At 44.6% G+C, this 24713-nt stretch overlaps 1 protein-coding gene across 1 annotated transcript in view; it reads left to right on the top strand.

Moving 5' to 3' along the window:
• Nucleotides 1–24713, top strand: part of S100PBP (S100P binding protein) — a 51123-nt gene that overhangs the window by 24790 nt on the left and 1620 nt on the right. Inside the window, exons 3-5 of the mRNA XM_083173849.1 lie at nucleotides 4200–4297; nucleotides 12275–12375; nucleotides 23570–23657. Of these exons, the coding sequence (XP_083029975.1) occupies nucleotides 4200–4297; nucleotides 12275–12375; nucleotides 23570–23657 (287 nt within the window). The remainder of the gene's footprint in view (nucleotides 1–4199; nucleotides 4298–12274; nucleotides 12376–23569; nucleotides 23658–24713) is intronic.

The following is a 24713-nucleotide window of genomic DNA, read 5'->3' as shown; positions in this document are numbered from 1 at the left end:
GATGACGTGTTGACGCTGTGACGTTGTCTGATCTGTTCTTGGTCCCGGTTTGGAGTTCTCAGCTGCCGCCGCGCTATTCGTGTCAGCGTGTTGATGCCTGAACTGCTTCACCGGGTTAATATACCTCTGCATGCCTGCTGTTTTAAACCTTACATGTATGTGACTATATTACTACAGTAAAAGTGTTCTTTACATTTATAATCACATCGTGCGCTTTCTGGTTTTTTCTCCTACATGTGCTGCTTCTTGAGGTCTTGGTGCTACCTCTCGCCAGAATTCAGCTGCACTACATGACCTACCAACATATGGACAGTTCTCCTATTGCTATAAGGGATTATTTGCGCTCATTAACCGGATCCTTCTGTATGTATATATATATATATATATATATATATATATATATATATATATATATACACAGTTTCTTATATAGCGCAGCAGATTCTGTTGCACTTTACAATAGTAGACCGTGATAAAACAAAACTGGGTAACAGACAGACTTGGAGGAAGGAGAGCCCTGCTGCAAGCTTACAATCTATATTCTAGAAACTATTTTTTTTTTAATTATTCCCTCTGCAGTGAAGATTGCTAAAAAAAATTGGCTGCATTGCCATAGTTATTAATACGTTCATCTAGTGACGTGTACACAAATCCTATGTATTAGGTGGTTGGTATAGAATAGAACCAGTGATTTTGCCCAGTTCTTTTTGCATTTGTTTCTTCCAGTTAAGCAAACGGCAAACCAATATGGAAGCAATGTTCCTAACCATGACTGTTGTTCACTTACATCACACATGGTGAGGTTAACTTTTGTATATCGAATGTTTATCATAAATAACCACTCAAGTCCCCTGCATTTTACACTCCTAAAATCCTTCTTGTAGATGAACTCGTGGGACGTTTGCTTTACTTGCATCAACCTACAGACAAAGGAATCCTCATTTGACTTGGCTTGTGAGAAGGATTGTATAGCATCTGTGTAAATACCATCTATAATCAATAAATATTTAACTTCTCAATTACAAGAAAGTCGTTTGTTAAAGCTTTAGATGCATTGCTCATTTATGCTGTCTTTCCTGTAAGTATGCTACAACAATATATCTAAAAAAGTGTTCAATATATTTGAGAGTCTGTCAAGTTCTATACAAAGAGAATAAAAACTGTTCTTCCATGAGGCATGGTACTGCTTGATACAATGGTAGAGTGAGATGACCTTGTTACTAATAAACATGCTTTGTCTGAGTTTTTCTCTTGGTTACGGTCTTAAGATAAGGAAACTTGCTGAACACTCAAAAAAAATACTTTATCTTTTGTCTATTTACATATACATTTAGTGGGAAATATACTTCTGTGTCAGTTCAGTCATATGCAAACCTGCATATGAAACTTACTGACGCTGTGCCTGCGAGATCCAATTAGAATTGGTGGTTTGCAGGATTCAGTGTCTAGATTGCATTTTTCTAGATTGACTTTTCTACAATAATGCTGTGCACACACTAGACGTTTAACCACTTGAATGGTATGCCCGGAAATTTTCCCGACTCAGCTGCGCTGCCACAGCGGGCTGTCCCGGACAAATTTCCGGGCATACCACTAAAATGAAGGTGTGCATCACCTGCCTGGGCACCCCCAGTGACCGCTCTGCTCTCCCGTCCCATCAAGCCACCTCACCTCTCCGGCGCATTGTACGCCGGAGCTACCCTGCCCCCCGCTGCCATTAGTTCAAGTAATAAGCAGGCGGCAGGCTAGGGATTTCGGGCACCCGAGTCCTCCGGAACCACCCCGAACATCCCCGAGCCTGCCACCTATTATGATCAGCAGTGGCAGGGCACAAGAGCTCCGGTGTACGGTGCTGGAGCAGAGAGGAGGGAGGGGGGCACAACTCTGGTGGCTTTTGCTGGGACAGGACAAACCTGCCCTGGTAGGTTTGTCCTGCCCCAGCAAAACCCACCACTCAAGGGGTTTAAAAAAAAATCACTCATTTTGGCCCTATGCAGCAATATGTAAACGATTTGCGCATTCCATAGGTCGTTAACGTCATCGGCAGTGGCCAGAATCGCCCAGTATGTACGCACCTTAAGTGACAAGGCAACAGTTATATAAAAATCTGGGGAAAACCACCCTGGCAGCTATGGTAGCTGGACTATACAGAATTAGTGACCATAAGGAAAGTCCTGGAGGTTTGGCATTGAATTGCATAAATGTAATACACTATGTAAATTCACCATGAAAACCGCTTGCAGGAACCAACTCTCCTGATGAAATTGTTTGCTAAAACACTATGTGTAGTAAGTGTTTCAAAAAATTTTGGCAAGTCAAAAACCATTAGAATGGGTGCTGGTCTCTCCTAGTTTTACCAAACATACAATATAACCTATGAAAACAAACCAAAAACAATTAGAATGGGCGCTGGTCTCTCCTAGTTTTTTGGCAAGTATCCAAATACAGCATGTGATTAAATCAAGAAGCATTTTGCAGAAGGTTATGAACATAAATAATTGTAACCTGTATATATGAGGAATGTGGTACTTACTAGCATGGGTTAACAACAAATGCTTTGGTGACAAACTTATGACCTGATTCTAAGTCGCATTTCATTGCCGATCAAGAATGCAAGTGGAGTGATCCTCCCTCTTCACATGTTTTAAGTTGCACTGCACAGGCATGCATAGCGTCAGAGTTGCGCTTGAGGCAAACTAAGCATTCTGGTGAAAGGAAGGTGACATAGTGGATACAGGGAGATGGTTCCTCCTTATTAGCGTGTTATGGTAGTGTAGCGGATAGTGGTTGAATACAGTCTCAACTGCTTATGTAGGAGGCCATACTTGATGGAGACACTGCACCTATGGGTCTTTCAGTGTCTCAGTCCTTGCATAATTGGACACATGGATGTATACCTGGTCATGGCTTTGTAGTGTCATTAAGTCTCAGACAGATGACCATCTATAGAATAAATAAGAATGCAGCAGCATCCTTTTCAAAATCTGCCCCTTAATGTCATCATTGGTCCTGGAGACCAGAAACCATGATTTGTGTGTAGGTTGTGCTCTCACCCCTCCATCCATCATCTGCATATGCCAACTGCTCTTTCACCCTCAACTGTATGTGCTCTCTCCACTCTCTTTCTCCTCTGTATGCCCATTAATTCGTTCTGTACCTTTTTTTTATATATTCCGGTATATTATTTTTTTTTGGGGGGGGGGGGGGGGTTTGCCATGTCCATGGTGCACTCTCTGCAGCTTGAAGATGGTTCCTCCAGCCAAGTCTCTGCCCATCGACTGACCTGATAGCACCAACACATCGGTGACAGGAGATCAATAAATCAACATTGCTGGTTTGAGTGTCACATGAACGTGTCTATGGTTATTGGCTACGTAGATGTGTGAGTGTACTCCAGCTCAAATACAATGTAGGTTGGCTAACCATACCACTGGCGCTATGCAAACTACTAGTTTAAAAACCCTGGTCTATAGGATTGTCAAGGGAAGCATTAGGAGGGTAGATTCAACTGTTTTTCAGTTTCCGGTGTCCTGTCTAAAGGTGCCCGCACACTAGAAAAGATATGTGGAAAAATTTCAATTGAACTCCTTGTCAGTCCAGGACACAAGATTTTGTGCAAAGAGTACATACTGTATGATAAAGATATATCCTGTCGTGGTATGCCTGGAAACTTTCCAGCTGCACTGCTGGCGGGGGGGGGGGGGGGGCTCCCGCGGAAGATTTCTGTACATGCCACTAACATATAGGTGTGCACCAGTGGTGCTTTCAGTGGTGTACCATTTTGCAGCATTACCTGCGTGGCCACTACGGGTCCATTAGGTCGACATGGTCAACTTTACCACCCACATGGACTATGATTGGGAATGGTAAAACGTATTACCACAGCAGTAGAGGAGCAAGAAACCTTACCCAAAGCATTGTGAGTGAAGCTCTACTAATTGGTGGTCCATGTGCTACAAGATACAAATGGATAAACCTAAAAATAAAAAAAAGTGTCAACATCTTTTCCCCATGTCAACCTATACACTAGCCTTTTTTTTTTTTTTCACGGTCTACCTAATTATTTTAACCCAATTAGGACATAAGATTTCCTGCTATTGAATTACTGGAAATGTTTGTAGGTTAAAACATAGTCAAATTTTGTCAACAGCATGAAACTGTTTATTTGTCATTAATGTGTTTTACTTTCTTCTACGTAGATTTTATCCTCTCAAAGAAGCAAGAAACCACATTCATCAGCACCAGCCAAAGAAAAGTCACTTGCCACTGTCCAGCCAATACCTAGGCCAGATTTCAGGTACCCTTGGTTTTTTGTTGTTTGTTTTTTGTGGGTTTTTTGTTTTTATACTGTACATCAGTTATACAAAATTCCATTTCACTTTTACTTATACACCGTTTTTAGGCAACAAAGGTTGTAGGCTTAACAACAAGGCATAGTCCTAAAATCTGATGCCATTGATCCATATTTCTATGATTTATTAATATTGTATATTTCTGAGAATCCATTCTTTAGCTGGGTACACACTGTATCAATGTCGGGACAATTTGGTGTTTGGTAACGACATATCGCCTATATTGCTCTGTGTGTGTAGGTGATTGTGCTCTCCTGACGGGCGCTAGGTCTGCCATGCTACACATTAAAACTAGCAATATCGCTAGTGACCTGTTTATGCTAATGGAGGACAGAACATTATCCGTCCTTCATCAAAGTCTCTTTAGTGTGTACACACAATGTGGGCTGACTGACCATTTGTTCATTCAATTTTAATCTCTTAACCAGTGTTGCTCTTGTCAACCATTAGGGGAAACTGGAGGGGAAAATAAACATTTTTATAGTAGAATGTCAGTGGCGTAAATCTCCTAATCCAAGCGGCTTTCTCACTTATAAGACTATCTACCACTCCTATCATAATGCCCTGGACACTGCCAAACAAATATATTTCCACCCTCTCATCTCTGCTAACCCCAAGCAACTTTTCGATACCTTTTGAATTACTTTTTTAACCCTCCCTCAACAAACCCACTATCAATGCACAAGATCTTGCTTCCTACTTAAAGAACAAGGACAAGATTGATTAGTTTCAAAATGAAATGCTTTATTCCCTGCCTGAACCTCTGCCGCCTCCTTTTTTTTTTTTTTATCCCACAATGAAGATGACGTGTCAACACTCCACATCTTCCTACTGACTTACCTCTCCACTACATCCTTACCCCTCACAATTTGTCTCCTGTGCTCATCCCAACCTTAGCTCAAATCTCTCATCTCTACTGATGTCTTTCCATCACTGTTGAAACATGCAGTGATTACTCCCATTCTGAAAAAAGTATATTCTGACCCCAACTCTCTCGCTCTCTTTCTCTCGCTCTTACGCTCCCCAACCCCCCCCCCAAAGCTACTTGACAGAATTGATCTAGTCACTGCTAAAAAGTGACTAGAAAAAAAAGCGGTACTTCTGTATTATCACAGCGCCTGGTTGGATTGATTGTATGCCTTAACTTAAGGCATCCAATCATATGTGATGGACGCGATTTTTGCGGTAAAATCGCATCGATCGCATGCGACCAAATCGCGCATGTGATGCGATAGACGCGATTTCCCCATAGGAATCAATGTTAAATGGTTCCAAATGCTCCCTGACACCCGATTTCACTTTAGGGGAAATGTTAAATGCCCCCCAGGGCCCCCCATTAGGTGTATTAGCCCAAATGCCCCCGCATTGTTAATGCCACCCCACCATTAACGCCAACCCGAAGCGTGGCGAGCGACGGCGGTACGCGTCCTCCGACCTTTTCATACCCCCACTATCCACGTCGGCGTGGAGTTGATTTTATATAGTGCACCGAGCCCGAAGCGTGGCGAGCGACCAAGGAATGGCAGCCCGAAGCGTGGCGAGCCCCGCGAAATACATGTTAAGTAATCCGCGTCCCCTGGCGGGGCTCGCCACGCTTCGGGCTCGTCTTTATTCCCTTCACATTCTCCTAACCCCAGGAAACATTGTAGCTTCTGTTGTGAAGCTCAACAGAACATGCTGCGCTATACTTTAGACCCAGCTTAGCTCAGTTGAAGTCAATAGGGCTGTAAGGATTCTAGTGTAATGGGTCAATGCAATCAGCTGCAATCTGACAGGTGCACTTTATGTTGGCCTGAATTTGCCTGTGAAGGGTGTGAGATTGCACCCTTCATAGTTTATAGGATGACTCTGAACAATGATGCAGCTGACGCTCCCCCTGCATCCCTCACCATCCTCCCTTATTAAACCCCCCCCCCATTATTTCATTGTATTCATTGTTCACTGTTTGTCGAAAGCGAACAGTGAATGCCGGACAGTTCTCCATTTCATACTCACTGCAATTCGCTGATGTATTTCAATGGAGTTTTGACTCTAATTCGCGGGCGGGCGGGCGGGCTCAAAATCATAATATGTGATGGGACCCAGAACCAGTGGAGTATGACCCTATCTGTATAAAGTCCAGAGACCCACACTTTTTTTTTTTCACCGAGCGCTATTGCTGCTATTAACTACATCTGAATTGTGGATTTTTATGTTCCTCAATGAAATGTTGAATGTTTTGAAACCACACTTGTTTAACCCCTTCCCGACATTTGACGTACATTTACGTCATGGCCGGGATGTACTTCCAGACGCATGGCATAAATGTACGTCATGGCTTTAAACTGTCACCGCGTCTATAGACGCGGTGACAGTTTAAACATGTCTGCTGTCCCTGACAGCAGACATGTCCCTGCATGCCCAGGGGGGGTGGCGATGCCTCCCCCCGTCGGCGATCGCTGTGATTGGCTGTTCAAATGTGATCAGCCAATTACAGCGTTTTCTGTGTACCGGCGAATAACGTTCGCCGGTGACACAGGGATCGGTGGTGATTGGTGCTGTAAAGTACAGCACCAATCACTACGGGGTGTAAGGGTGACACTGGTGTCACCCCACCCGCCCCCAAAGGCCGTGATTGGTTCGTCGGACCGACGGACCAATCACAGCCATGGAGGGTGATTTAAACTAACGGTGACTGCACTGCAGACGCCATTCCGGTCTGGAATTGCGTGCAGTGCGGTCACCGTGCCTATCTGCCGTGATATACTGACCTGATCCTTGCAAATACTTACCTGATCACCTGATCACTGCTTGTAGCGTGCTGGATGCTTCCTGGATCTGACTTCTTGTGACTTCCTTGGTTGTGCTGCAGTGTGATAGAGTTATAGATAGAGAGATAGTGACAGAGAGTGCTATATTTTGTGTCTGCTGCCCCCCCCCCCCCCTGTTGTGCTGATCAGTATATCTGTGCTGATCAGCAACTTTTTGGGGGTGCTGGTTTTTTTTTTTATATATATACAGCTGTGCTGCGTGTGCAACTGACTGCTGCCCCCCCCCTTTTGTGCTGATCAGTATAAATTAACTGATCAGCAACTTTTTGGGGGTGCAGGTTTTTTTTATATATATATATATATATATATATATATATATAACTGTCAGTGCTGCTGCTGCAGTGTCATAGAGTGATAGATAGTGAGAGATAGAGAGATAGTGACAGAGAGTGATAGAGAGTGCTATATTTTGTGTCTGCTACCCCCCCTTTTGTGCTGATCAGTATATCTGTGCTGATCAGCAACTTTTTGGGGGTGCAGGTTTTTTTTTTTATATATATATACCTGTCAGTTGCTGCCAGTTGCTGCCAGTTGCACTGTCAGTTGCACCAAAGGTTGTGCACCTGCTGCCCCTCACTGGTAATCAGTGTCGCATCACTGATCACCTTTTTTTTTTTTTTTTGAGGGTGCTGTGGGGTCTTTTTTTAATTTTTTTTTTTACACACACTGTGATTTTGTGGGTGTCCTGTGGCCACTGTGCGCTGATCAGTGACGTACATCACTGATCAGCTTTTTCGGCACAGGGTTGATCTATTTTTTATTTTTTTTTTGATCAAATTCCTGTTGCCTTTGAGCGCTGTTCAGTGACGGACGTTACTGACCAACATCTGTGCTCAATTTTTGGCGCAGGACCTTTTTTTTTCTGCACTACATACACACCACACACTACATACCCCCCCGGGTTGAAATAAAGTTTGTACCCCCCCTACACTATACACGTGTTGAAACATTTCACTACCAGAAACACAAAAATAAAAATGTCATCCCAAATGTCATCCCAGTCATCCAGAAGAATGTATTCAGCGGAGGAGGCATATGCCATGCTTGCCTCTGACTCTGACACAGCCAGTGAGGCAAGCGGGGAATTTGAAGGATTCATCTTAAGCTCCTCTTCCTCCTCTAGTGATGAGGGACCCCCTCAAAGACGCCCCCGTAGAGCAGCTGAGACCCCCCCCCCCCCAATAATTGATCTCGTATGGACCCCACCACCAGACAATTTTGAGCCCCAGGTTCCTGAGTTTTTGGCCATCCCAGGAATCCAATTTGATTCCACAGGTCTCAGAGAAATTGACTTTTTCAAATTATTTTTCTCTGATGATTTTATAAATTTAATGGTGGACCAAACTAATTTATATGCCCAGCAGTTTATTGCTCAAAACCCCACGTCATCATTTGCTAGGTGGACCCCTGTAGATGCAGTAGAGATGATGACGTTTTGGGGTCTGGTGTTTCATATGGGCATAGTAAAAAAGCCAGAAATTAGGCAATATTGGAGTACAGATGTTCTGTACAGCACCCCACTTTACCGTATGGCCATGACCCGGACTCGTTTTGAGTTAATCCTTGAATTTTTGCATTACAACGATAATGCACAGTGCCCACCCAGAGATGATCCCACCTTTGACCGGCTATTCAAAGTCAGGCCGGTCATTGATCATTTCAGTGCCAAATTTCCAGAGATGTACATCCCAGATAAATTCATTTGCATAGACGAGTCCCTTATACATTTTAAAGGAAGGGTTAAATTCCGCCAGTACCTTCCCAGTAAGAGGGCAAGGTATGGCATAAAAATGTATAAGCTGTGTGAAAGCACCTCAGGGTACACTCACAGGTTTAGGGTATATGAAGGGAAGGATTCAAGAATTGAACCGCCAGAATGCCCCCCCTCCCTCGTAGGTGTTAGTGGAAAAATTGTCTGGGATTTAGTGCACCCCTTCCTGGATAAAGGTTATCACCTCTATGTGGATAACTTTTACACTAGCATCCCCCTGTTTAAGGCCCTTGGTTCAAGAGGTACAGCAGCTTGCGGTACTGTGCGCAAGAACCAAAGAGGCCTCCCAAAAACGCACATTGCCCAAGTAATGAGAAGGGGTGAAAGCAGGGCACAATCCACCGAAAATATGTTGTTGGTCAAATATAAGGACAAGAGGGATGTCCTTATACTGACAACAATTCACGGAGACAGTACCACCTCCGTCCCTGTACGAGGTACCAGTACCCACACCTCAAAACCTAATTGTATCCTGGATTACAATAAGTACATGGGCGGAGTGGATCTTTCAGATCAGGTACTGAAGCCGTACAGTGCCCTGCGGAAAACAAAAATCTGGTACAAGAAGCTGGCCGTGTATATCATCCAGATGGCACTGTATAACGCTTACGTGCTATTCCGTTCTACCAGCCAGAGGGGGACATTTATGCACTTTCAAGAGGAAGTCATAAAGAGCCTAATATTTGGGAACCAGCAGGCAGAGGGCCCCAGTACTTCTAGTACTGGCCCCCGTATTGTACCAGGGCAGCATTTTCCTGATGAAATCCCCTCCACTGGAAAAAAGGGCAGGACACAAAAAAGGTGCAAAGTTTGCTATAAAAAGGGAATAAGAAAGCAAACTATTTTCCAGTGTGACACTTGCCCCGACAAACCCGGCCTATGTATAAAGGAGTGTTTTAAAATATACCACACATCTATGGATTATTAGGTTCATCATTTCACCGTGCTTCGGGGGTCTTGCTAATGCCACATAGCACCCACCATTCATTCCACCAGAATCTGAGCCGCAAAATCCAAAAATCACTCCTTCCCTTCTGAGTCCTGCCATGCACCCAACTGGTATTTTTTGGTCACATGTGAGGCATTGCCGTACTCGGGAGAAATTGGGGCACAGATTTTGGGGTGCTTTTTCTCCTTCATACCTTATGAAAATGAAAAATTGAGCCAGAACTGCATTTTTGTGTAAAAAATGTAATTTTTCATTTGCACTGCCCAGTTGTATCAAAATTGGTGAAACCCCTGGGGGTTTGAAATGTACACTATACCCCTAGATGAATTCCCAGAGGGGTGTAGTTTGCAAAATGGGGTCACTTGTGGGGGGGTTCCACTGTATTGGTGCTTTGGGGGTCTTGCTAATGCGACATAGCACCCACCAAAATTCCACCAGAATCTGAGCTGCAAAATACAAAAATCACTCCTTCCCTTCTGAGTCCTGCCATGCACCCAAATGGTATTTTTTGGTCACATGTGAGGCATTGCCGTACTCGGGAGAAATTGGGGCACAGATTTTGGGGTGCTTTGTCTCCTTCATTCCTTGTGAAAATGAAAAATTTTGAGCCAGAACTGCATTTTTGTGTAAAAAATTTAATTTTTCATTTTCACTGCCCAGTTGTACCACAATTGGTGAAACCCCTGGGGGTTTGAAATGTACATTATACCCCTAGATGAATTCCCTGAGGGGTGTAGTTTGCAAAATGGGGTCACTTGTGGGGGGGTTCCTAACTTTTAGCATCTTATGGTGCCTAGAAACCTACATGGTGCCTAAAAAATAATCTCATAAAAAGGAGGCTCCAAAATCAAGTAGGTGCTCCTTCTATTATGAAGCCTGTGGTTTGGTCAACGTGCACACTAGGGCCACATATAGGATATTTATGAAAACAAAAGAATTGGGGGAATAAATTTTTAGTCACATTTCTCTAGTAAAATCTACTGTGTTCCTTAGAAAAATGTATTAAAATTGCAAATCTGCAAAAAAAAAGAAATTTTGAAATTTCACCTACACTTTGTTTTAATTCCTGTGAAATACCTAAAGGGTTAACAAACTTCCAAAATGCTGTTTTGAATACTGTGAGGGGTGCAGTTTTTGAAATGGCATCATTTATGGGGGTGTCTCACATACAAGTCCCTCAGTCACATCAGAACTGAACTGGTCCCTAAAAAAATCAGTGTTTGAAATTTTCTTGAAAATTTGAGAATTTGCTATTCATATTTTAAGCCTCCTAGTGTCCAAAAAAATTAAAAGGAGGTTGAAATAATGATGGCAACATAAAGTAGACATATGGTCTATGTTAGTTAATAACTATTTTGAGTGGTATGATTATTTGTCTCACAAGCAGAAAATGTAACATTTTGAAAATTGCAAAATTTTCCATTTTTTTTACGACATTTTGGTATTTTTCACAAAAAAACACAGACTGTATCGACCCAAATTTACCACTAACTTGAAGTACAATGTGTCACGAGAAAACAATCTCAAAATCACTGGGATAAGTAAAAGCAAAAAAAAGTTATCCCCACTTAAGTGATACCTGTCAGATTTGAAAAAAAGGGCTCTGTCAGGAAGGCAAAAACAGGCTGCGGCGGGAAGGGGTTAAAGATTAAGGGGCCCATTTATCATGATCGCATTTACAATCTGATCTGAGCGGAATATTACCGCCCAGGATCGCATTGTAAAATGTGATCATATCGGGGCAATGTATCAAATTCAGGGCGCAGGGACAGGGCTCTGATAGGAGCCCGTCCCTGCGAAGCCCTAACCCGGGAGGTCAGCTCATGCTTGGTTATGCGCTGACCCCCGCCGACCCCTCTTACCCCGCACTGCCCGAGTGGCCATAGGCTAAAATGGGCTATCACCACATTACAATGGCGATAGCCCAGGGGTGCAATGCCGGGCTGCCCGATGTTGATACATCGGGCAGCTTCGCATCCCCCATAGGAACCTATGGGGGATGCAGCCGGCAGCGCTGCAGGGAGATCCCTGCTGCGGTCCCCCTTTAATACATTTGGGGGATACTAAATATTTGCGGTGAACCCCCGAAAAACGGATGTTTTCGGGGATTTAACTGCAAATATTGCTTGATAAATGCGGCCCTAAATATTTTCCAAAATAGCACAATGGGTTGTCACTTTTGACTAAGTAGATCAATGCAAAGCCCTTTCTAATGTGTATTGCTTAGACCCTTCTATTACTGGAAGATAATCCTATAATTTTTTAATCTAGTATTTTTATTGATTGATTTCAATGACTTTGCAATATGAACACAGGAAACTGTAGTCTCAACATGAACAGTGAATAGGTAACAGGTCAAAGACAGTAGCTGCATAATATTTATGTCTTCCAGACATATTCTGCATCAACCTGACTTGGAGAAAAATAAAGACAATTACTGTTATCAAGTTCGGATGCACATAGAAGGCCCGGAGGGACTACATAACTCGCAAGGTAAGAAAACCTTTATGAGCAAGTCGCAGATAATGGTTTGTACAAGCTGAGAAAATGGCTCTCTTGCCATGGCTGTGTACTTCTTCATGGTTCAATACATAGCATTAACTCCTAGAAACATGAGGGCGAAATGTAATAGGGTGGGATATTTTAGACATGTGCGATTTTTGGGTAAAAACGGACGAATTCACACGTTTTAAAAAAACCGCACATGTAATTGGGTGCGATTCGCGACAAAAAAATCACACTTTTTGCCGCGAATTTGCACATTTTGAAGTGGCGATTTTTAGTCACACGTCAATTCGCATCCAGATGTTTTCCCATTTGAAAGCATCTAACTCGCACATGTAATAGGGTGTGATTTTTGGTAGACCAGGTTCTGGCTGGCGAATTTGACAGAACCATGCACAGATCATTGTGATCTGTGCATGGTTCTGTAAAAAAAAAAAAAAAAAGGGTTAATAAAAAAAAATGGCGTGGGGTCCCCCCTCCTGAGCATAACCAGCCCCGGGCTCAAAGAGCCGGTCCGGGTTTCATAAAATCACAGGGACAAACAAGTCGAGGTTCCCTGGATTTTATAAAACCAGCCCCAGGCTCAAGGGCCAATCCTGCAAAAATACGGGGGACAAAATGACTAGGGGTCCCCCGTATTTCAAGAACCAGCACCCGGCCCAACCAGCCAGCAGGGTAATGCCACAGCCGGGGGGAGACTTTTTATACATTCACCCTCTTGACCAGTCAGCATGGTCAGGGGTCCTGCGAAAATGCGTACATTTTCATGACTAAAAATCACCCGACATCGCACCATATCGCACTTTTTTGCCGCAAATTTGCATCTCATTACATATGCGAATTTGTGCCAAAAAATTTGATCTTTTTTAAAGGTGCGAAGAATCGCACCCTATTACATTTTGCCCACTATGTTCTGTAAGTTGATATACCATTTCAAGCAAGACTAACTTACACATGTGTGCATGTACAGTTAAGAATGTTTTGAACAGTTTATGGTCTGGATTCAATTTGCTCCAGTTCATTACCACGGGCTATTTGAGCCCCTGAGGCTATTCAGTTATTCTGTGATCAGACTGCAGGATGCACTTAACACCGATTTCTGTCCGAACCTGAGAAGAATCCAATGGTAATCTGCATTAGGGGCCTGATTCAGCATGGATCGCAAAAACGAGATCTTTCTCTATTAGGCTAAACCATGTGCACTGCAGCTTGGGTAAATGTGACGTGTGGAGAGAGTTTCAATTTTATGTGAGGTGTGTTCAAACTGAAATCTGAATTGCAGTGTCAAAATAAAGCAGACAATATTTACCCTGCACAGAAACAACATAACTCAAATCTAACTCTCTATGCACATGTTATATTTGCCTCACCTGCAGTGGGTATCCGGACTCATGATAGACTGGCTCTTGGTCGACAGGGTCCAAAGAACATCATGAAAAAGGTTGACATGAATGCTTCCTTGGTTGCAGTAGCAATGATAGCACTTACAGATGGAGCGCCTCTCAGCCAGCGCTGGACATCGCCAGATTCCCATAGCTGATAATTGCCGGTGGAGAGGCGCTGCATCTGACGGGGATGCGCAAGCGTCTCACACTCACGTGCATCCCCGTCATCACGGCGACGGGGAGCACTTTCCCTGCCCATCTCCGCTGCAGGGAGATGGGCTGGGGTGCGCTGCAGCAGGCAGCAGAGAGCTCCATCTGAGTGGGGCGCGCAATTCGATCGCCAGGAGCAGCTCAAATGAAAGCTGCTCCATCTGTATATGGTAATGTAGCAGGAGGTGTCTATTATAAGCAGACGCCACCTGCTGAAAAAGTGATCCGAGCTGCGTCCTGGAACACGACATCGGCTCTCACCATTGTGCTGCGCAAGTCACCCTCCAACCTCAGAGGACCCTAGCCGCTTCCCTTCCCCTAAATGGCACTGACACACCTTTGTTTTTACAAACCAAGGCTATCACTGTATCTCTAATCACCAAAAGTATTGTTGAGAAACACTGTTCCAGCAGTTCCTTCCTACAAGTGTTGCACTTTCAAGCTACTTTTCACCATTGTGTTCAGTTCATCCCTAACCAGTGGGATTAAAGGCCCTCCATACACCATGCGATTTTGGGACGATTTCGGCACTTTGGGACGATTTCGGCACTTTGGGCCGATAACCGGCTGAAATCGGCCCAAAATCACGGGTGTGTGATATCTGATCCTATGCGCATCGGACCGGATCAGGGAGGTCGGACGGTTAGCATGTACGATCACGTCCGACCTCCCTGTATGCATATGCCTGCCCACCTGACAGGCATATGCATGCAGACAACTGGGGGAGCAGTGGGGCGGGCAGCGGGTCCCTGAGCGCTTGGCTGGCGGCGCCGGCGAGTGCTGACCTGGCCGGTGTGATGATCAGTCTCTCATTCAGCAGCGCTGCGGGACGGGAGTGGGATGCGCAGTGGTGGCGGGTATTAGATTTTTAAAATACCTGTCAAATGACTGGCCGTTCTCTGATTGGCTGAGAGCTCTCAGCCAATCAGAGAACGGCCAGTCATTTGACAGGTATTTTAAAAATCTAATACCCGCCACTGCGCGTCCCGTGCCGCTGCTCCTGCAGTGCTGCTGAATGAGAGACTGTGATCATCACACCGCCCCGGCCAGGTCAGCACTCGCCGGCGGCGCCAGTCAAGCGCTCAGGGACCCGCTGCCCGCCCCACTGCTCCCCCTGATGAGGATCACCGCCGCCCCCCCTGCAGCTCACCGCCCGCCCCCTGCTCCCCGACATGTGATAAAACGCAAGCAATTTATCACATGTAAAATTTGGCTCATCAAGTGCCAAATTGTATGTGAGCCTCCCGGGCGGCTCACAGGAGAATTGGGTCCGACTTGACAAGTCGGCCTAATGTATGGGGGCCTTAAGGTTTGGAGAGTGTGCTGTCTGTTCATGATTTGAAGTCTGTCTTTTTCTTACAGTTCTGTACAGTAGTTATGACATAGCCTGGTGGTATGTTTAGGGTCCTTATCTTGCTGTAGGATCAATTGTTGACCAACTGTAATGCAGAAGTTATTGAATGGTGTTGTTAAATGCCTTGGTAGTGATCAGGATATATAGATACAAAAGATTGCTGTTAAAAGTAATGTTGTGAGTGTCATCTGTAAGGTCTGTGTCACATGTGGGATTCTTAAGGTAGCCAGATTCTGCTGCCCACTAGCTCAAACAGATAAATTGGGCGAAATATTAAAAGGTTAGCCATAACTGTTGTACCATCTCTACAAGTACAGTAGCTAGGGCCCAGCTGGCGACAGCTAGGCTGCTGCAGACTTAGATTTGTTTATTGAAACTGCAAGGTAAGCAGGTACTGCATACGCTAAAGAAAATTACTCTGGCAGATTAGGTCAGGATGTGTCTGGTGGTTCTATGAAGGGTGTGGTGAGTATCCTGTCGGTCAAGGTTTCCCCCTCCATGTTGTTGAACATCCCAGCATGCCCTGCAACATTTTTAGCATGGCAAAACTGTAGCAGAGCATGCTTGGATGTGTAGTTCAACAACAGCTGAAGTGCCAAGGTTAGCCATCACTGCCTAATACCTTCTCTTTGTCCCAACATGAATGTATGGCAAGGCTAAACTAGTTGCACTAATAAGCTGTTGATTGAAGATTCAAAGAAATGTTACAAGTTGCTGGGGGAGAATTTGCTTGAGATAATATTTTCTTTTACGATCCCCATGGCAGCCATAACACTGGGATATCCTCCCTTCTCCTAGTTCAGACAGAATGTTTTTCAGGGACCGCCCACCTTGGGTATAATAGCCTCCTCCTCCCTCTCCTCTGTGTCTTTTCTTTCTGTCTCCGTTAGTTAGACAGTACAGGGTGTTTTATTTTGTTTGAACGGGTGCCTCAGAATCAGCCTCAGCTGAAGGGTAGCTGCCCGGGAAGAAGAGGAGCATGTAAGGAGTGTGGACTGGTTCCTGCCATACAGCTAAGTATACCTGCCTAAAGAGAGTGAACGCCGCTTGGTACCTGTAGTGCGCCGTTTATACGCGCGTGGTAGGAGGGCGGCAGGTGACTCCCGCTGGTGAGACCATAGCGGAGAGGCAGTAGCAGCGCCTGGAGCTGGCCTGTAGTCTTACAGCAGTCATCGCGGCAAACGGATTTGTAATAGTGCCGCAGGCAGAAGGGGCGGAAGCACGCTGATGCCGCACTTCCGCCCAGCGTGCTCACAGGTGCACCGGCTAAAGAATCCCCCGGGTACTCGGCTGGATAACTTGGTTCCGCCTGGCTATACTATGCTTTGCCAGAGCGGAGAGCGCAGGGTTAAAGCGCGCTATTTAAACCTGTGCTGCCAGCAGACTGTCACTCGTTTTCTGGAGTCTGCGAGGCTGGTTCAGAGATGGATCTGCCTTCTTCCCCTAAGCCTACTGATGCCCAATTGAGGTAACCCTGGTTTTTATGGGCATTAGATTGTTTTGTTTTCAGGATAGATAGTAATTATCCTTTTGCTTATAGTGTGCCTTCTTCACCTACTCCTAAAAAGAGGACCGCAAAGAAGAAGGTTGTTTCATGTACCTGCATGACCTGTGATATGCTGTTCTCATCTGTGGATAGGGCTACAGTATGTGGGAAATGCTTGCAAGCCCAATCAAAAGTCACTAAACAAGTGGAGCAAACAGATGTTCTGAAGAATCTGATGGAATGGATGAAAAATTCATTTGTGTCTAAGGAAGAGTTTGCACAGAGTCAAAATCCTAAAAGATCCAGGGAACAAGCTGAGTTATCACAGGAAGCAGATCCAGGAGAAACCATAGAGAAGGAGGACTCTGAGGATGAACCTGGGGAAATTGAGGATTCCAGGACATTTAACTTAGAGATAGTAGAAGGCTTGTTAAAGAAAATTTATAAAGCGATGAACTTTAAAGAGCCAGTAGACACTGAGGAAGATAATCCATTGTTTCAGGATAAGTCCAAGAAGAACAGGTGTTTTCCGGTCCATAAGATGATTAGGGACATGATAACCAAGGAATGGTCAAATATTGATAAAAGAACAGGAACAAATAATAGATTGGAGAAAGTGTACCCATATAAAGATGAGGAGCTCCTCAGTTGGTGTCTTGTCCCGAAAGTGGATGGTGCAGTAGCCGAGATTGTATCCAAGACCACGATCCCAGTAGAAGATGGGGCGGCTTTCAGAGATGCGATGGACAGGAAGATGGAGAATGCTTTGCGTAAGGTACATTCTACAGCTGCTACATCACTCAAAGCTAGCGTGGCTACAGCGTCAGTGGTGAGAGCACTCAGACTGTGGTCGACTAACCTACATACAGACATTGAGGAACGTATTTCCAAACAATATCTGATAAAGAGTGTGGAGATCATGCAGAAAGGCATAGAATATTTATGCGAATCTTCTCTGGACACGGTCTCATTAGCGGCAAAGACCATGGCAGCTGGAGTCTCGGCAAGGCGGGCCTTATGGCTGAAACCTTGGAGTGCGGATGCAGGGTCTAAGAATAGACTGATTACCCTTCCATTTGAAGGTACTTACTTATTTGGGTCCAAACTGGACAGTATGATCCAGAAACTTTCTGGGGGAAAATCAACCAGGTTACCCCAAGACAAAAGAAATAAATTCCCTATTCCGAATGTCGGCAAACAGGGTTATAGAGACGCGAAGAGCTACAGGCCGGGGTGTCCGTTCTTCAGAAGAGGCAGTGCCAGTACATCCAGGCAGACTTTCCACCAGTCCTTTCGGAGAGGAGGAAGGTCATGACTATCCACTGAAGGTGGGAGCAAGGTTATTAAGGTTTGCAGAGGTCTGGAGAGAGACCATAAGAGACAAATGGGTTCTGGACATTGTCAAGAATGGGTACAGGATAGAATTTACGAGGGTACCCTATCACAACAGGTTTCTGGTCTCAAAGACCCCGAAAGACTTAAGACAAAGGCAAGAGCTGCTATTGAAGATCCAACAGTTGGTGGATATAGAGGCTATAGAGACAGTACCAGAGGCTCAGAGGAAGCAAGGGTTCTACTCGAACCTGTTTTTAGTGAAGAAGAACACAGGTGGTTTCAGAACCATTTTGGATCTAAGAGACCTCAACACATGGATAAAGACTCTAAAATTCCGCATGGAATGTGTGAGTTCGATTATGACGGGGCTGAAGAAGGGCGAGTTCTTAGCATCAATAGATTTGCGAGACGCCTACTACCATGTACCAGTGTGTCATCGAGACAGGAAATTCCTCAGATTTGCAGTAATGGGAAGTCACTTCCAATTCACATGCATCCCCTTTGGTCTCAAAACATCACCCAGAGTATTCACGAAGGTGTTAGTAACCCTAATGGCAGAATTGAGACAAAAGAAAATCCAAATCTGGCCATATCTGGACGACCTTTTGGTGACAGGAGAGTCCAGGCAGAAGGTGCAGAGAGACATCGAGACAACTATCAAGTTCCTTCAGAGGCACGGATGGGTGGTCAATACGGAGAAGAGCCAATTAGTACCTTGTCAAAAGATCCAGTTTCTAGGGTTGAGAATAGACACCAGAAAGTTCACGGTGGCTCTATCATTGGAGAGGTGCGTGAAGATTCACCATCTAGCAAAATTACTGTTTCAAAAGAAGAGATTTCCTTTGTGTCAGGTATTCCAGTTATTAGGCATGATGGCATCATGCATTCACATAATACCATGGGCTCAGTGGAGGATGAGAACTCTCCAGTGGCAGTTCCTTCACTACTCAAGAGACAAAGGCAGCGAAAAACAGCTAGTGTCCCTGCACGACAAAGCAAGAAGGTCATTACTTTGGTGGACGAGGGATTTGGACTCAAAATCCACAAAGCTGGAAAATCCAGAATACCTGATACTGACGACAGATGCGAGTATGACGGGCTGGGGAGCTCATCTTCAATCAAGGTCAGTCCAAGGAACTTGGTCGACAGAAGAGAGTCAGAGATCCTCCAATGCGAGGGAGTTGCTGGCAGTATGGAGGTCAATAGAGCGACTTTCCCAGGTCATTCGAGATTCACACCTAAGGGTCATGTCGGACAACAAGACTGTAGTCTCGTACCTGAACCACCAAGGTGGTACCAGGGCCAAGATACTGATGGCGGTATCAGAAAGGATTCTAGCTTGGGCAGAAATGAACCTTCAGTCGATATCGGCAGTGTACATTCCGGGGTCAGAAAATGTACTGGCGGATTTCCTGAGTCGCAGGGAAGTGCTACCCGGGGAATGGGAGATAAGCAAGACAACATTCGACTCAATTGTGAGAAGGTTTGGAAGACCAGAGATAGATCTCATGGCGACGTTTGGCAACAGGAAGGTGAAGATCTTCTGCTCCAAATTCTATCACCCGCAAGCTCTAGCTATGGATGCATTATCGGTAAAGTGGGAATTCAAGCTGGGGTACGTGTTTCCCCCCATCCCGATGATAAGCAAGGTTCTAAAGAAAATAGCAGAGGACAAGGTAGAGGTGATCATCGTCCTGCCAGACTGGCCCAGGAGACCGTGGTTCTCGAAGGTCCTCAACATGATGGTACAAGAACCTTGGAGTGTACCAGTACAGACCGATCTGCTGACACAGGGGCCAATTTGTCATCCAGATCCAGCCATATTTTCCTTAAAGGTGTGGAAATTGAGCGGAAAGTCCTGAAGAGATACGACCTATCTAACCAGGTAGTAGAGATGATTCTGGAAGCCAGGAAGAAAGTGTCATCATTAGTGTACTACAAGACTTGGCTTAAATTCCTAAGTTGGGGAAGATTTAAGGAGGAATTTCACGAAATACCGACTTCAAAAGTATTACAATTCCTAATGGACGGATTCAAGATGGGCCTAGCAACGGCTACAGTTAAATCACAAATCTCAGCTCTAAGTATCCTTCTGGATCGTAGTTTGGCGGAGGAGAAGATGGTGAAAAGGTTCTCTAGAGCAATGAGAAAGATTCGTCCACCGATAAGATCTCTGGTAGCTCCCTGGGACCTGAATTTAGTTTTGCAAGTGTTGGCAAAAGAACCGTTTGAACCACTGTCAGTAATCCCCATGAAATTTCTGATCTGGAAGGTGGTGTTTCTCATTGCAGTAACTTCGGCAAGAAGGATCGGAGCACTTCAGTCCTTGTGGGTTGAAGAGCCCTACTTGGTCATCTTTCCAGACAGGGTAGTTTTAAGAACAAACCCAAACTTCCTTCCGAAGGTGATATCATCTTTCCACCTTAACCAGGATATAACTTTGCAGAGTTTCTTCCCAGAACCAGAAAATTATGAGCAAAAGACTTGGCATATGCTAGATTTGGTGCGAGCCATATCCATTTATAAGGAGAGAACAGCCAGTCTAAGGAAGACAAATCATCTATTTATCATCCCAGAAGGTCCAAGGAAAGGGTTATGTCCAGCCAAACAGACCATTTCTAGATAGGTCAGGGAAGTGATAATGTACGCCTATCAACATGAAGATAAAGTAGTACCTTCTATCATAAAGGCACATTCTACTAGGGCAATCTCAACGTCATGGGCTAAGAAGGCCAAGGCGTCGGTGAAAGACATATGCCTCGCGGCAACATGGTCGTCGCGTCATACGTTCTCCAGGCATTATGCCCTGGATATAACAACTGCCCACTTTGGGAACCATGTGTTAAATGAAGCTCTGTCAGTGAAGGTGAACTGATTAGAGGAATAAATCTTACTTGCATATATCATGGTCTCCCTCCCATTTGTGGTAAGCTTGGGTATGTCCCAGTGTTATGGCTGCCATGGGGATCGTAAAAGAAAAGTACGAATTATAACTCACCGATAATTCCTTTTCTTGTTAGAGATCCCATGGCAGCCATCTAGATCCCTCCCAGATATATGTGTTTTTCAGAAACCGGTGGAGACGGAGACAAACGAAAGACAAAGAGGAGAGGGAGGAGGAGGCTATTATACCCAAGGTGGGCGGTCCCTGAAAAACATTCTGTCTGAACTAGGAGAAGGGAGGATATACCAGTGTTATGGCTGCCATGGGATCTCTAACAAGAAAAGGAATTATCGGTGAGTTATAATTCGTACTTTTTTTAAATCTCAAAATCAGAATCTGCTTTATTTGGCCAGGTAAACTTGCGTATACTAGGAATTCGTTTTGGATTGCTGTGCAGTAGCCAGTATAGGAACAGGTCAAACCGTTACAGTACAGATATATATCGCACATACAGATATGCGTATCCTGATGAGGGACACTGGACATGGGGAACATATATTTGCTGAGCGGCACAGCACCCAGGCAGCCATTCAGTGGCGCCACTTGGTGATTGGACCAGACAGATAGGTAACAAGTAAAAACAGTGACAGTACAGATATATATCGCACATACAGGGGGTCTCCGCGGACCGATGGTGCTGCTGGCGGGGAGGCGCAGCGCCGCCTGATGGTGTTGCCAGGGAGGCCACAGCGCCTCTGACCGGGTGCCACCTCATCGTGCGTCAGGGGACACGGCACTCGCTTCCTCCAACCTCCTCCGCTCTGCTCGCCACAGCCGCCACGCTGCTCCGCAAGCCGGGGATGGTGGAGCTCCGTGAATGGGAGATCGGAGCTCCATGTGTATGCGATCATCCCCAGCCCCCACCGGAAGTGATCTATATGGGTTTTGACAAAGTTCAGATAGTAGACTATTAGCACTTGAAGTTGTAGATTTCGGCTCAAATTGGGGTTGCAGTCTATGGGAAAGCAAGAAACAGGTTAGGTTGCAGCTCTTTTATAGAAATTTTTTATGTAGTGGCTTATTCTGACCTTTAAATAGAAATTCTAGCAATAGATCATTTCACATGTGGTTGGACCAAGGGCTGCAGAGGTGGAACCCTCAGAGACAACGGGTGGAATTTGTTATCCCTGTGGAGAGATTTGAATCTCTCTCAGCCAAAATGGGGTCCCGTGTGAGCATGCCAAAAGGGGCCTGGCAAAGGAATGCAGTGGCCAAAATGTTTCCTATGCAGAGGTTTGTCTTTTTGTTTGTTTGTGGTTGTTTTACAGGACTTCATGGACTACAACCTGATGTTGGTCAGTTTTTGGGGGGGACTTAGGGCCAGATTCTCTAAACTTCAAAAGTGATAAAATGGAGAGTGATAAACAGCCAGCCAATCAGCTCCTACCTGCCATGTCACAGACTGTGTTTGAAAAATGTCAGACAGGAGCTGATTGGCTGGCTGTTTATCACTCTATATTTTATCACTTTTGGAGCTTAGAGAATATGGCCCTATATCTGTTGAATCCTACAGCCTGGAAGCCCTAGTTTTTTGTCTTTTTTTTTTGTGGGGTTGTAGTGCAGACATGTCGTACAGACATTGTAGTGCAGCAAGTAAACTCGCCCTGTTCTTCAGCACAGTTCTACCTTTGACAATCATTTTTTTTTTTTTTTTTTAAAGATTCTGAAGTGCATGACAGAACCTTTTTTATCGGTTATAATTAAATTTATAAGAAATAAAGGTAGAAGACACCATAGTGCCTGGGCTACCATATTTCTCTTTCCTATCTTTGGTAAGTTCTTCCAATAAATGGAATAAAGGTTGCTTGTAGCCTGCAGTTAGTCTTGGTACCAGTGTGGGGGGGAATTGATGGTGAACTAGGTGGCTAATAAGATAGCAAGTTGGACTATGTTAGACGTGTTAGGGATTGGCAAAAAATAAGTGGTTTCTTATTTTGGGAAAGTTGTGTGACACTTGGACAAATGCAGCAGTTTGCAAAGTTGCATTGTGTTGCTATAACATAGATTGACTCATGACTGCTGGGATTTGCATCTATTCGGCGTGAAAAAGCGTTAACAAGGCTGGGCACTGAAGTTGGGTGATGATGCATGGATTCCATTCAGTGTTTTAATTCATACTAGAGGTGAGCCACCTGTGGCTCTGTACAGGTCAGCTAAGTAATTCCATCCCGTGCAGAGCGTTTTCTGATGAATGTAGGGGACATTGTAATATTAAAAAAAAAAATACATTTACACTAATCCAGAGTGATTTGTCAGGTGTCTTCCAATTTGGCTCTTTTTATATCTAAAATTAGTTCTTTATTTCAGTCAAGCATTTGGCTAAATGCTGAACTGATTGATTTTGAAAGTACTGTATTCCTAATGATAAAACGTAATGGTGTTTCCTAAATTTGTTGTAATTATTTTCATATCTCCTCAGATAATTTTGTTATTGTTCAGCATGCTTGTCTCTCTGCTTACGTATGTAGATCCATGTTTTGAGTTGGACTCTTTATTGAAGCGAGTTAACAGCAAAGACAGTCAGACCTGGCAGCACCCAACTAATTTTACCAGGAGGTACAGTATGCAAAGCAAAAACACCTTTCTCTTAGCCTCTTGTGACATTCCTTACTATTATTACAAATGCTTGAAAACATAGAAATGTGGAAATGGTTAAAGCAGTTACCCATGGTAATGCTTCAAGGGATCTTTTAGGTGTTAATGTAAAGACAAAGTGTAGTTATATCTGCATATTCTTTTCAAATGCTATAGCAGCTTTCACAAACACCTAAGTTTGTGGAGTAACCCAAAATAAAATAACCCCCACTTGTCTCTCAGACGAGTTAATACCACTTTTACATCAAAATCCTGGATCCGACCTGATATATTGGAACATGGTTCCAATCTGGGTCGGATCCGGGATTTTCCCTGTTTACACTGCAATGCCAACCCGGAATATTCCCAGGCCGGCACTGTTTACACTGCACATGGGTGCAAGTTGCGGTGCTCGGAGATGACATCATCTCAAATTGCTGCGCTTGGGGAACCTGGGCTGCTCCCAGCCTCCTTGCACCCCCTAGCCCTCCCACCCTTCCGCAAGGTGTATGGATGCCGCACACAGGCATTCACCTTTTAGCTGGCTCTGCTGCTGTACAGTACAGCAGTGGAGGCTGTGAGTGCCCCCCGCCCAACCTCCATACTGACCACAGGATGCTACGGTCGGGAGATTGGGCTTCCCCATTGGTGTAAGTGCGAGCCGGGTCAGTACCCCTTTTACACCAATGCTGACAAGTCCGAAACCCAGTTTTTGCCTCTGTGTAAAAGGGGTACTAGTGTTTGCTAGATTTCACATTTCCATTTTGCAGGTACTCCGTTTTACCCATTTAACACACCTCAGGTAGCCTAATCAAAGACAGTGGTGGCTTTCAGGGGACTCTAGTTGCTATTTAGTAAGTGCAAGAATTTATCATATGGTCTAATGAGCTCTCCTGAAGGGCTCAAGTTGGGAACAAATATTTGTTTAGCAACATTTTTTGTTTGAAGAAATAAGAGACTTAATGATTCAAACCTTCCTCATATCAACATGTTACACAAGCGCAAAGTGGTCTGCTAATAAAACTGTGTGTTTTGGCA

The sequence above is a fragment of the Crinia signifera genome, chromosome 2 (genome assembly GCF_055691185.1).
Source record: "Crinia signifera chromosome 2, ASM5569118v1, whole genome shotgun sequence".
NCBI classification, from domain to species: domain Eukaryota; kingdom Metazoa; phylum Chordata; class Amphibia; order Anura; family Myobatrachidae; genus Crinia; species Crinia signifera.
Note: the sequence above shows the minus strand (reverse complement) of the source record. Positions and strands in the feature narration are given on the sequence as shown.